At 32.3% G+C, this 14,134-nt stretch overlaps 1 protein-coding gene and 1 non-coding gene across 2 annotated transcripts in view; both read left to right on the top strand.

Moving 5' to 3' along the window:
- Positions 1-13,944, top strand: part of Smp_058450 (protein phosphatase 1 regulatory inhibitor subunit 16a, putative) — a gene marked incomplete at its 3' end in the record, with an annotated part of 84,414 nt that extends 70,470 nt beyond the window's left edge. Inside the window, exons 8-11 of the mRNA XM_018790853.1 lie at positions 6,303-6,526; positions 8,510-8,927; positions 11,820-11,933; positions 13,249-13,944. Coding sequence (XP_018645871.1) covers positions 6,303-6,526; positions 8,510-8,927; positions 11,820-11,933; positions 13,249-13,944 — 1,452 coding nt within the window. The remainder of the gene's footprint in view (positions 1-6,302; positions 6,527-8,509; positions 8,928-11,819; positions 11,934-13,248) is intronic.
- On the top strand, positions 5,928-6,000 carry Smp_tRNA_00617_Pseudo_TTG.1.1. The gene has a single exon. It is a non-coding gene (tRNA).
- Positions 13,945-14,134: the final 190 nt, after the last annotated feature.

Raw genomic sequence — 14,134 nt, 5'->3', positions numbered from 1 at the left:
ATGATTTATCTGATGAACATACAATAAGAAATTATATATAAAATGTTGAGTAGATGTCCATGTGTAGTCGGTCAAAAAGTGACTAATTAAATCTCCTTGTGTAATAAAATCATTAATGATTAAACATTATTAGAAATTCACTTAGTATTGTTTGATTGAATCTTCCCATTGATGCTTAGGACTGCAACCGATCAGTCTCTTGATGGTATATGTGCATATATATGTGCAAATAGAAAGAAACGCGCGTCCTGGATTCCACTGCTAGCCACTGTCCATCTTTGCTTATAATGCTTGTGAAGTAAGGTTATGTCGAGGCAATACGCACAGTATACACATATGCCAATAAGGGACTGACCAGTTGCAGTCCTAAACATCAATGGGAAGATTCAAACAAACAATACTAAGTGAATTCCAACCTCACCCTATTGCACAAGCAAATGGCTATCAGGACTCAGTAGCTAAGTGGATAACGCGATGGCGTTTGAACAGAAAGATATTGGGTTCGAGTCCCAGAGTGAACATCAACTCTGAGGTGCAGATACATCCAGCTGGCGAGTCCCAAATAGGACAAACCGTGCGTCGTGGATTCCACTGCTAGCCACTATCCATCTTTGCTTATTATTAAAAATGTAAAAAAAGTAAAGACAGTTTAAGGCAAAAGATAAATAGAATAGCATTTTTATACTACCCACTTAGTAGTAGTGTGGTATATGCTACTTATATAGACAAACACAAGTAATATGTGACATCACTTAGAAGTGGAATGCCTATCAGAAGAAGGTTGAGAAGATCAAATTGAAAAGAACAGGAATGTAAATAAAAAGTAATTGTAAAAACAACAGGAATGAAGGATCAATGAATTTTATAAAATACAATTGATGGAAAATATACAAATGAAGTATTCAATGTTTGTTTTTCATATTTTGGCAAGACATTCTGTAATTCTGTAAATATATTAACAATAAAATTGATCTCTTAACTCAAGTTCACTTTCACTACGGTAGTAAGTATCTCATATACACCAGTTTGATGATCCCAGTGAAAAAATTAACATTTTTTTGTACAATGATTAAACATAAGACTTTGTTTTTGTTTGATAGATTTGTAAATTTATAGAAAAAAAATAAATAATATTTTTCGAACATAATTTTAATAGATAAAATAATTTTTTTTAAAAAACAATAGAGAAAATAAACCACAATTAAATATCTTAATTCAAATAAATTAGGTTTAGGGATTAAGTGACTTGTTGTTTTAAAATTAGATTGTTTTCTAAATGAAATGTTTTGAAAGAATGCATCTATGTTCAATATATATATATACATATATATCAGAAGGGGTTTTTGTGGATATTATGGTAATTTCAATAGTTGAGATCATGAGTCAATTGAAACTAGACCACTATGGAAAACCTGGAAGCACTGGACGGCCGTTTCGTCTGATATACATATATATATGAGACTTAAATTTAAATTTCTAGAATTTGCCATCTCAATTCAAATCAATTCTTTCATATATTCATTTATTTAAGAAACAAAATCAATTGACTACCGTTTATCTGAATGTACTAATGTAGTGTGGTCTACTTATATCCATATAAGTAGTATATGGCAATGATCAAACATAGAATGTATTTTGGTAGAAGACCGATAAGGAAAGAACTGAAATGAAGCGCAATTGATAGGAAAATGCATGAACAATGGAATTAGGGAAGATGAAATGATATTTGCAGAAGAAACAGTGAATATCAGGACAATTGGTTGTTATTTTGCAAATTAACTGTTAGTTGTATGGTTATCAGAATTTAGTGAGATAGTCTGTAATTTTGAGCTTAAATACATTCGATTTTCCCCAGTCGTGTTTCGTTCACTACACTACCAATATTAATAATAATAATAACAGTAACAAGAAAGATCTGGATAGGAGCATATTATCCATTGAAATTGTAGACGAAATTCTAGTTAAATTTACACTTAAATAAATTTTACATGATCTACTAATACATGAATTCTGTTGTTGTCGTCGTGTTTTTTTCCTGCTTATATACAGCTGTTCTATCTAATTTATTGATATGTCGATAAAAATTAAACATTATCTCATGTTGTCCATCAATTAATTGATAATTTCCAAGGCAACAATAAATCATATTGGTTGACTATGGAAAAAAGTTTTAAATAATAAAATGAGACTATAAACGAAAAATAAGTAAAAAGAATCTTGTTAATTTTGAAAATAGATCAGAAGGGGTTTTGTGTAGAATTTAGTATTTTCATAGTTGAAATCATGAGTCCGATAATAGGACGAAACGGCCATCCAGTGTTTCCAGGTTTTCCATGGTGGTCTAGCTTCAATTGATTCATAGTCTCAACTATTAAAAAATTACAATAATATCCACAAAACCCCTTCTGATATCAAACGAACATAAATAAATAATTTATTTGTAATATCCCAATGAATAGGAAAATAAGATTTTCTGACGTTTCGTGACTCAGTGTAAGCCATGACTTCAGAGAATAAATAACCACATGTCAGAAAATCTAATTTCTCTACACATTCGGATATTACAAATATATTATTTATTTATAACAATCTACCCAATGCTCAATTTATTCAAAATTATCAAATCAATACTTGGTAATGATACCTATAAATAAACAGGTTTTATTCTTATTAAACTACACCCCATTCCACAAGCTAGTGGGTATCAGGACTCAGCAAGTAGACAGTGAGGTGGTATTTGAAGCGAATAGTGCTGAATTCGAGTTGTGGAATGAATATCAACTTTGACATGCAGGTACATTCAGATGACGAATCCTAAATGGGACGAAACCTACGTTTTTGATTTTACTGTTGACCACCATCATCTTTGCTTAAAATATAAGTTTTATTGCATGCACGTATAAATCAGTTTAGACTCTTGTAATATTAGTCATAAATTACCAATTTAAAACGTACATATAGCCTACTGTAATGTTGTATATTTAAAACAGCATGGTTAATCCCTTTACTGAGATCAAACTCTTAGATGTTTAATGTTTCTTGGGGCAAATCGATTATTATCTGCAGTGGTTTTCTTTTAGAGAAGATAACTATAAATAACATCACTTATCTATGAATTAAAATTCACTCTGTTCATACTCAGTTATTTCATCTTCTATCTATTAAATACACAACTTTATAGAAATAATAAGGTATCCATTATATGTGTATATTATTTCCATTTGTCACTTGTCTCATTAATAAATTAAAATGATCAACTCAATAGAATTGAACCAACGTAGTGAATGTTGATGAAAAATGTAAACAGTCCTAGGTTCCTCTAAATTTATTTCAAATACTGCTACTTAGGCAGATACTAACGAGTATATCCTATATGGTCATCAATCATACCTTTTTTTTGCCTCATAGGTTTTCATTATGCGTGACGTAGACAATTAATTAATAACTGATTATTTATTATAATTAGAAAATAACTAAAATATTAGGGACATTGAAATATTTGCAAACCTATTCAGTTAGTGGAAATTTTCCTTATCTTCTTTGTACAGCTCAGCAATCTATTCACGTTTACTGTTTGATAAATAACTTTTTATATACTTAGTATCAAGTGTTTCCCTCATTAAAATAATCATGACAATACAATATTTAACCATAACTAAAAGTGGTTGGCAATGAGGTCAGTTAAATAAGTATCTTAGGAGGAATGTTCACTTCAATATTAACATATGAAGACCATGTGTAAGATAACAATGATAGAATTCTGTGTAATTATAAAATAAATTGAGCATTATATATAGAAGATTAATAATAAATATATTATTGTAATATCCCAATGAGTAGAAAGTTGTATTTCTGACGATTCATGACTTAATGTAAGCTAATCGATTGTATGTATTTATGATTGAGATCATGAATCAATCAATGTTAGACCACCACTGGAAACCTAGAAGCACTGAACGGCCGTTTCATCTTAGCAAGAGATTCCTCACAAATGCTCATCCACGATCTCAGCCGCGGGATTCGAACCCATAACTTTTGCTCTCGCGCGCCAATGCCTAACCTCTAGATCACTAAGCCATTGTCCAACGGTATTAATGTCTTACTTCAACCAATTCACAAAATTGTATATATTTACTCTGAAAAAGTGATTTACATCGAGTTGTGAAACGTCAGAAATACAATTTTCCTACTCTTCCAAATACCAAACAAAATATATTTATTAGAATTATGTGTAGTTTTGTTTATTCAATTTATTGTATCGTGGAAAGTGTTACATTCACAATAAATTATTAACATATTTCATTCCTTCTATTGTTCAATTAAAATAGGAGAAATGTAATAGAAACGGCTAAATTTAATGTTAACGAGTAATTAATTCTTTTTATTGGAAATGATCTAGGAGTTTTGCCCTCAATGATAAATAAGAATTCTTTTTTTCAATGTTCACAACCTCGTCATATTTTGTACCTCTAAGTGAAACATTATGAAATATTTCTTTATTTTTTCTAGCAGACGTTTATCTCAAGTCGTGAGTTATATTCAAGATGGATCATCAGAATAATTGTTGAGATCTAGGTTTGTTCAGATTGTTACTGAGACTGAAGATACATCTTCATTCTTCAGTGAACGGTGAATTTTTCAAATTATAGATAGTTTATTTAGGCATTAAGTGACCTCATGGTAATAAAGCTCAACTGACACACAACATAGTTTCAAAATCTTTGAATTTCCACAGTTTATTTAAAGTCACACAAAATGTACTTTAGTGTCGAATCTGTTCCAGCTAAGTTGCCACATTTCAAACTTAGTCCATATCATGAAGAGTTCATTTTTAAGTGACTTATCAATACATTTATCGCTGTAGCAGTATTGTTAATGTTTATTTTTCTTCTCAGTTTCTGAGACTTAGAATCATAAAATAATACGGGATTTTAAGAACCAACATTGATTGTTAATCATTGAGTAACTTAATTCTTCCATTTGAATTATACTTAGTCATCATACCATACTCAAGACTAGACAACAGCACTTCTTAATTATCATTTTAATCAGTTAATGTAATTTATGGTGAGTTTTTTATCATCACTAGAGGTAAAATAATATACAACAATAAACGGTTCCAAAAATAAATAATCTGACAAGATTGTCTGGTGTAGTTGAATTCATGAGTCAATTGAAGCTGGACCACCATTGAAAACACGGAAGCACTGGACGACCGTTTCGTCTTAGTGTGGGACTCCTCAGCAGTGCGCATCTACTATTCCGCCTTTAGGATTTGAACTCCGGACTCATCAGTCTCGCGTGCGAACGCTTAACCTCTAGACCACTGAGCCGGCATCTAACGGTGTTACTGTCTAGCTTCAACCAATCCAGGAATTGACTCGTGAATTTGACTATTACATTACTATAATATTCACAAAACCTTTCTCTGATTAGAAATCTTAAATTTTCAATAATATATGGTTGATATGTCACTATAAATATGAAAACTAGATTAACAGAACTTCCCTTCAACAGTATTACAGGATAGTAACAAAAAAGGTTTTTCATCAAAATAAACTGTTTTATATCTAATTTTGCTATAGTACAACAGCATTTATTTAGAAAAAAAGGAGCATAATTTCCTTTTAAACTATTCATTAAGGATCTTCAATTGCTCAATAATTAAAGATAATGATTTCTATTAAGATGAAAATTTTAATTATTTCTATAATTGTTCATTATGTAAATTACCCTTCAAAGTATAAGAACAAAATATTAACCACTGAAATTGTGTTGAAATAGTTCACTTAGTATTGTTTGTTTGAATCTTCCCATTGATGTTTAGGACTGAAACTGGTCAGTCTCTTATTGGCATATGTGTATACTGTGTGTATTGCCTCAAAATAGCCTTAATTCAGCCCATTGCACAAGCAGGTGGCTATCAGGACTCAGTAGCTGAGTGGATAACGCGATGGCGTTTGAAGCGAAAGGTACTGGGTTCCAGTCCCAGAGTGACCATCAACTCTGAGATGCAGGTACGTCCAGCTGACGAGTCCCGAATAGGACGAAACGCGCGTCCTGGATTCCACTGCTAGTCACTATCTATCTTTGCTTATTGTGCTGAAATAGTTGACAAATATTAATGCATGTTTTGAAATAAGCGAATTCATGATTTTTATACAGTAAATGTTTGTTTTTGGACTCAATGAAAGTAAGTTATGTAAGGTGATAATGTTGAACTTTGGATTATTAACCTTATCAAAATTAAAGCATACAATATTTTTCATTAATCTACTTGATATTTATTTTTATTTATTTAGTTAGAAATTGTTGAATTACTTGTAAATTTCGGTGCAGATATATTAGCTGAAACTAGAAATGGTGAAACAGTATTTGATATATGTGAAGATATTGAAATGCATACACGTTTGATTGAAATTAAACAAGAAGTAGAAAGAAAAAAATCTCAACAACAAGATTTACTTAATAAACCTGGTAAACCACGTGAATTAGTTCGTCGACGTAGTAGTACAAATCCAAGAAGGTAAACTGTCGAATAATAATGCATTATTCCATGTGTTCTTTTTTTCGTTTCTTTATAATTATAAAATTTGTACATTATTTTGTATCGTATCATGAAATGATTGTGAAGATTTATAGGTAAATGATATCAAGTGGTGTATTATTCACTGAGCTAGATGGCTTGACTGCAAAGCCTAGATCAAAAGCTCGGATGGGTGACTCCTTAAGAAGACCACCTGTTTCTGTTTGGGCACTATTTCAGCTCTTACACAACTCGAATGACGAAGTGTGGCGCCTATATATTTAGCGCCTCCTTGTATCAATGTTTATGTGTTTAAATAAACAAATTAAAGAAAATAAATTACAAATAAACTTATCAATTTATAACATCTTTTGTTTTAAAATAAGGATCTTTGAAAATTTGTTTGGTTTGTTTAAGATTCTTTTCAAAAAAGAAAAGAATTTTCATTTAATGTCTAATGTAAAAAATCTGAATTCACATATACAGAAAAAGTTTTTATTTTATTTGAACACATAAATATTGGTACAAGGAAGCACCAGGTATATATGCGCCACATAAATCTCATTTGATTTATGTGAGGGTTGTGATACTGCACAGGTGTCAAAATTGAAGCAGGTGGTTTTCTTAGGGGACCACACCCCGAGCGTTCTACATAAAGGTCTGATCCACAAGGCAGTAGAGCATCGTAAGGAGATGCAGTCGCATGGTAGCCGGTGACCAACGATTGGTTCATACGCCATTTGTTTTCTCAGGATACTGGAGCCCATGTGCACCATTGGTTTGGAATCAGGGTTTTCCAACTCCCCTAGATGGACGCGCCGTGTCCACCGACCCGGTTAGAGCGTCGGACATTCGCTTCTCGTTCTCTCAATTTCGTAAACAACAGTAATGCCACGAGAAGGCAGTGAGTAGAACGTCCCTGGTAGAGGCTATAAACGCGTGGCCATGTGAGAGCATTTCGAGAGGAAGAGCAGAATCTGGAAATAAACCTCAAACTATTTATTTAAAAATAATTAGTTTAGTGTTGTTTAAGATAAAATAAACACCCTATTTAAATCATTTAAAATATATAATGTTAACTCATCATGAATTCGTTTTCTTTAAATTGTAAATTATATATTTTCCTTTAAAAGGAATATCTCATTTTCGTTCTATTCTACTATAAAGTTTACTGATTACTTACAGATTATTGGATTATAAATGATTATAGTCTTTGGATTATTGAGTAGTTTTATAAATACTGGATAAGATAAAGAATGATTAAATTAAACATTTTGATATGTTATGAAGATCGATAATTTCTTAGTTATTTAAGTAAATTATAAGTCACAAATTACCCCAAATACCCTGGTACAGCTGAGAGTGGAGAGGGCCTGCCCTCTCTCTCGAAATGCGCTCACATGGCCACGCGTTTATAGCCTCTACCAGGGACGTTCTACTCACTGCCTTCTCGTGGCATTACTGTTGTTTACGAAATTGAGAGAACGAGAAGCGAATGTCCGACGCTCTAACCGGGTCGGTGGACACGGCGCGTCCATCTAGGGGAGTTGGAAAACCCTGATTCCAAACCAATGGTGCACATGGGCTCCAGTATCCTGAGAAAACAAATGGCGTATGAACCAATCGTTGGTCACCGGCTACCATGCGACTGCATCTCCTTACGATGCTCTACTGCCTTGTGGATCAGACCTTTATGTAGAACGCTCGGGGTGTGGTCCCCTAAGAAAACCACCTGCTTCAATTTTGACACCTGTGCAGTATCACAACCCTCACATAAATCAAATGAGATTTATGTGGCGCATATATACCTGGTGCTTCCTTGTACCAATATTTATGTGTTTAAATAATAATAATAAAACTACTAAACTGGAGCCCATCAATTTCCATTTTTAACTTGATATATATATATATATATATAGCTTTCGGCTATTCCCTCGTTGAAGAAATATTTTAGACATACTCTACGTTTCAATTTCTTTTTAGTGCATCTATTCGTCGAACAAGTATGAGAGAAAAGAAAATGATCTCTTGGAAGGAAGCTAAACAAGAGGCTGAAATGCGTGGTGTAGCTACAACATCATCAGATGAAAAGAATACATCAAAACCTCTAAGTCCTATACTCAATGGATCTACAGATCATATTCTTGAAAAATCCATAACCTATCCAGAATCCCATGGACTTACTAGTCCCAAACCTATTCGTGATTCCACACGTAGTTCACATCCCGGTCATTCCTCAAAATCTTCAATCCCACCAGTATCGTCTCCAATTTTAACTGGTGTATTAACGCATCACGGTAGCTCTTGGTCAGGCAAAGTACAACAAAATGACACTGTTACTGAAGTTAACAGTTCTACTCAATCACCTAATCTTCGTAATTCATCCAGAATGAAGGATAAGGTTTGTTATTATTAATATTTTTCAAAGGTTGAAACAGCGTGACGGATTTTTCAGAACTGTAGACTTGTTTACTTATCGACCATCCAGTCATTGACGACTTGCCAAATCATTTTTTAACGTTTATATGTGTTTGATATAATTAGTAGGGTTTCTCATATATACTCCGTCTGATTGTGAGTTAATCAGATATTTAACGTCATCAAGCTCATTATGTATTACCAAAGAAAAGATGTATAATTTTCACTGGTATACAAATTTAAGGCCCAATGTTCTAATAACGTATTTCGACTTAGTCACCAAAATTACCATAAGTTAAATAAATAAACCATATAACATTGTCTACCTATTTAAATGACTAATATCATGTTCTACTTAATTAACGATACATTCAGCTAGACTGATATCAGAACAGCGCCAAACATATGCTATAAGCCACTATATCCTCCGCAGTATGTAAATTGATCTCATTTAATAAATCATCACAAGTACTGTAGTAGCTTCCAATTATCAACAACGGTTTATCAAAAAGGATCTTTTCAGACGCAGGCTCTTAACAGTCTTAGAGAAGTATTTTGCTCCACCAAGTCCAAGTTTATAAATCATTTTATAAAACTCTTCAAAAACTTGGTTATTGTATTAAACTAGAAGTATAAAAAGAAAATTGCTCTTAATCATAAGCTTATCTCACTATCTACTGCTGATTCATTTAAAATCAATAGAAATCACACCGTAACCGTTATTCCTACACATTCATCCCACTCTTGTCTTTAATTTTCAAATTCATTGCTGTTTACTAACTATTCTCACTATTTATTGAGATTAATTCCGAATAGTTTGTTGTTCCTTTTTCCAATTCAAAATGTGTTAATTTAAGCTTGTTTATTTCTTTATACGGAAAACCAACAATCATTCATCTCAAATAAAAATGACTAGTTTTTTACTGGTACTTTCACAAAACCATTAAATTTCTATCATTGATTAATTCCGTTAGTCCCTTTTCTAAAAAAAAACCCAACATATTACTTAATAATTGAATTCATGGGTTGGTTTAAGCTAGGCCACCCTGGAAAACCTGGAAGCACTGGACAGCCGTTCCGTCCTAGTATAGGACTCCTCAGCAATACGAATCCACGATCCCGCATTCAGGACTCGAACCTAGGGCTATTGGTTTCGAGCTCAAACACTTAACCTCTAGGCCACTGAACTGGCATCCAACGGTTTTAATCTCTATCTTCAACCAATCCACGATATTGCGCGACAGTCCACCATTGCCTTCAGTGAGTAACTGCTTCACAACAGATACGGTTAAACTCCACTAAACACGGCTACTCACTAGAACCCCGAGAAGCACATCACGTAGCCAGTCACTAATGAGTGTATGATAATTATTGTCAGAATGAGGGTTTGTGGAAATTATAGTTATTTTCAGGATGATCTAGCTTAAATCCACTCACGAATTCAACTGTTAAATTACTGCAACTTTCACAAACTCTCACTGTGATAATATATTATTTATTGATTTGTTGTAACCAGTTAGTCCCCCTTGTTATAACCGTTATTAGTAAGCATTATTTAATTTGCTGATTATAAAATGAAGTTAATTACTCTCATGAATTTATTTACCGGTAATAAACAACCGACAAAGAATGTTTCAATGTTTTTCTAACATGTTAAGAATTTACTTGTTAGTAAAATCCATTAATAGATAAACTTCCAAATAGCGAATATGTGAAATTATAATTTATTTAAACAATCACAATTACATTTTGTCAATCATAACAATTAGGTTAATAGTCATTGGTTTTAGACGAATAAATTAGTGGAATTTTTGGCTACGTTTTCTCATAAATCGATTCAAACAAAGTAAATGCAGAAATGACTGAAACATTGAACAATCACTTTTTTTATATCCTATAACATTTAAAAAAGTTTCATATTAGTACTTATTCTCTCTCAATTCTTAACCATTCCAAAACTTAAAACTGCAAAAAACTAATGTTTTCAGACCTATTGATTAATGTTTTAAAAAGAATATAAATCCAAACAAAGATGTCAAGTAAGAATTCTTTCGTTATAAAATCCTTTTCGGTTTCAGTCAAGATCAGTGCCCTCCATAAGTATTTATATTTGGTTCTAAAATTGATGTCCATTTTTATTGTGACACTAGACAACTATTCTTAAACTAGTTACTAGTAAACAATAGGAAATAATTTCGTTTAAATATGTCAGGAATTCTCAGTGAATTCGTCATATATATATATACTAATAGTAATGATAATTTATTTTATACTAGCCAATCTTGGAATTCTATCAATCAGATGATAACTTGATTACTGGTCAAAAGTGAATAAATATTATGGCGTAGTATCTCCAGTAGTCCCGAATACCATGAAATTCACTTCCCCGATTACTACCCTATATAACTCAGGTCAGAAGTATATGATGAATATCAGTACCTTTATGATTAAAGACAGGCTTCGCTGTAGTCTGAAAACGAGCACAAAACGTAAACTTAAAGCTACTTGATTCCATTCAACCACCTAACTCATTTATATAATTCATGAAAATCGTTTGTAGCAGATAATTTAATTTAAATCAGTTTTCTTCAAAGTTTTCATTCGTTAGTAAAACTCCTGAGAACTAAAGAGGAATTAATAGTCATTAAGTTTAGTTTCAGAATCCTGTTTATGAATAATACTGAAAACATCTTTCCAACAGTTCATTCATTTTATTTTGTGTTACAGGAACTCACTATATATAATTTTTTCATTCATGTACTATAATCTGAATAAATACCGTCATTCTTTATTGTTTTCCTTTTATACTCAAATTATAATTAACATGATAAACCTGCCTTTTTACTACTGTTCTTTTGTTGATTATTTTCTTTAGGTCAACCTACCTAGGCGCAACAACACACAGTCCACATTGAATAACGACTCTGGTCCAATAGGTGTTGTAAGTCCATCTCCTGTTGCAGCTCATCGTACAAGTCATGATAAAGAAGTAAGTTGATACTCCAATAATTAGCTTATAATAGTTTGAAGTTCCTTCATTTAGCTTACTTGTATTCGATGCTACTTATATTTTGACCAGTCTTCGTGAAGATTAACTACTCAAACATTGTTGATCTATTTATGAGATCACAAATCAACCTAAGTTAGACAATCATTAAAAACCAGGAAGCACTAGACAGATGTTTTATTCTAGTATGAAACTTCTCAGCATTGAGCAATCATGACATGACTAGAGATCGAACCAAGGACATTCAGGTCTCGTGATCAACGTTTAACCTTTAGACCATTGTGACAGTATCCAATGATAAATATGTCCAACCCTAATCGATTCACAACTAATCTACTATTTCTATCAAAACTGAAGTTTAGCAATATTCAAACTTGTGAAGCATTGGTTAAAAGCCAAGTGCTTTACCTATCAAGTTATCTTCCAAATTTTACTCCAATGATAAGATATTATTTTCAGCATTAATTATAAATTACCTGTATTAAAAAAGTTACAGATTTGGTTAAATTACAAAAACTATTAAAAAAACGGTTTTTGATTAGATAATAAAAATGAGTTACATAACAATCAAAAGATCTTAGATTATTAACCATTCATTTACTATCTGTTAAGTTATCATACAAAAGAATGACATCTACCAATTATAGTTTCAGCTGAACAGCATAGACATTCCACTACTTCTACTACACTGGGATTTGTCTTGACAATTTGATCTCACTGTACTAATATAACATGATGAGATAACACACATATGAGTCAGTTTCTACATGTTGCATATGACTGAATTATTTATCTGTTTTATATACTGGTAATTAATACAATGTTTCTTTTAAAACTACTTTGCTGTAAAAAATTATATGGCTAGAGTTTACCTTTGTGTACACATCAGAAAATGTAGAAATTAAAACTATACCTTTCTGTTAGAAATCTCTATCTTATAATTTATATAATGTAACTCATTTACTGAATTTATGGTCACATGTTTGGCTCTGAGTCGAACTTTATCTGAGGGTTAATAATACCATTTAGTAGTCTGAGCTAAATTAGGAGAATTGACATCGGGACTTAAGATCGACTTATTGGAAAGTGAGTCTCCTAACTAGTGAACTAACCGTTCAAAACTTGATATCTCTTTTAGTATCATTTGTACATTTCATAGATATAATTTATAGATTTATCGTTTCGACTAGGAAATGATTAAGGGATATTAGTTTGTCAAAAAACCCTCATTTTACACATTTTGCAGATGAAAATAGATAAAGCCACAAGGAATTACTTTTGTTTTTTTCTCTTCCAGAGAATTGTCAGAGTTCCGTCGGGTCCTGTACAAAATCCTGAAAATGTCGGCACATTGACACGACGACCTCAACAAACAGAATACGGGAGTAAATCTCCACCAATCAGCTCACCTGATCTATCACCTCAACATCATACTCTGAGTCCTCAACTACGTCAGGCAAAAAGTCGAACAATATCTGGCGTTGAAGGGTTATCTAATCCAGATCAGTCTGGCACTCACCTTAAAGCTAGAGTAAGTAACTATGATAACGCATACGCGTCTTCTCTTCCTCGACGCGATAACAATAACCAGAAGACCGATTTAAACAATCAACCGGTTCGTGGAGAAAGACGTTCTTCCACAAGGAAGAAGAAACCAATATTATCAGAACAAAAACCACCAAGAAATGACAATAGAGAAACTGATATTTCAGTACATAATGCATATTGTGTACTACCGTCTAACAATCAGTTTCAAAACAATCAACTTCGTAATGACGAAAATCATCCTGACTACCAAAATATTATTCTACGTTCTCCAAACATAAATCGCAATGATGTTAAACAAAACACTAGAAGTAGAATTACTTCAGGTCAACAAAGTGGTTCAGGACAAGTTGTACATGCCACAGCATCTCTACCAAGAAGGGAGTTAATCAATTATGGAGACGATTTAGGCTCCAGACCGAGTGGTAAATGTTGTATAATAATGTGATCAAAAAATACTTAATCATAACCACTCTTTTCATTTAAAGTCTATTATACATTGTCTATTTTACATTCATGAAACTTCCCATATATACATATGTATTCCTATAATTTACTAACTCAATGATATATATAAACAAAGTGTTTGACCTATTTTGTATAATCATAATCTTACTGAAACCATTAAAAATTGTACA

The sequence above is a fragment of the Schistosoma mansoni genome (assembly GCF_000237925.1).
Source record: "Schistosoma mansoni, WGS project CABG00000000 data, supercontig 0013, strain Puerto Rico, whole genome shotgun sequence".
Lineage (NCBI taxonomy): Eukaryota > Metazoa > Platyhelminthes > Trematoda > Strigeidida > Schistosomatidae > Schistosoma > Schistosoma mansoni.
Note: the sequence above shows the minus strand (reverse complement) of the source record. Positions and strands in the feature narration are given on the sequence as shown.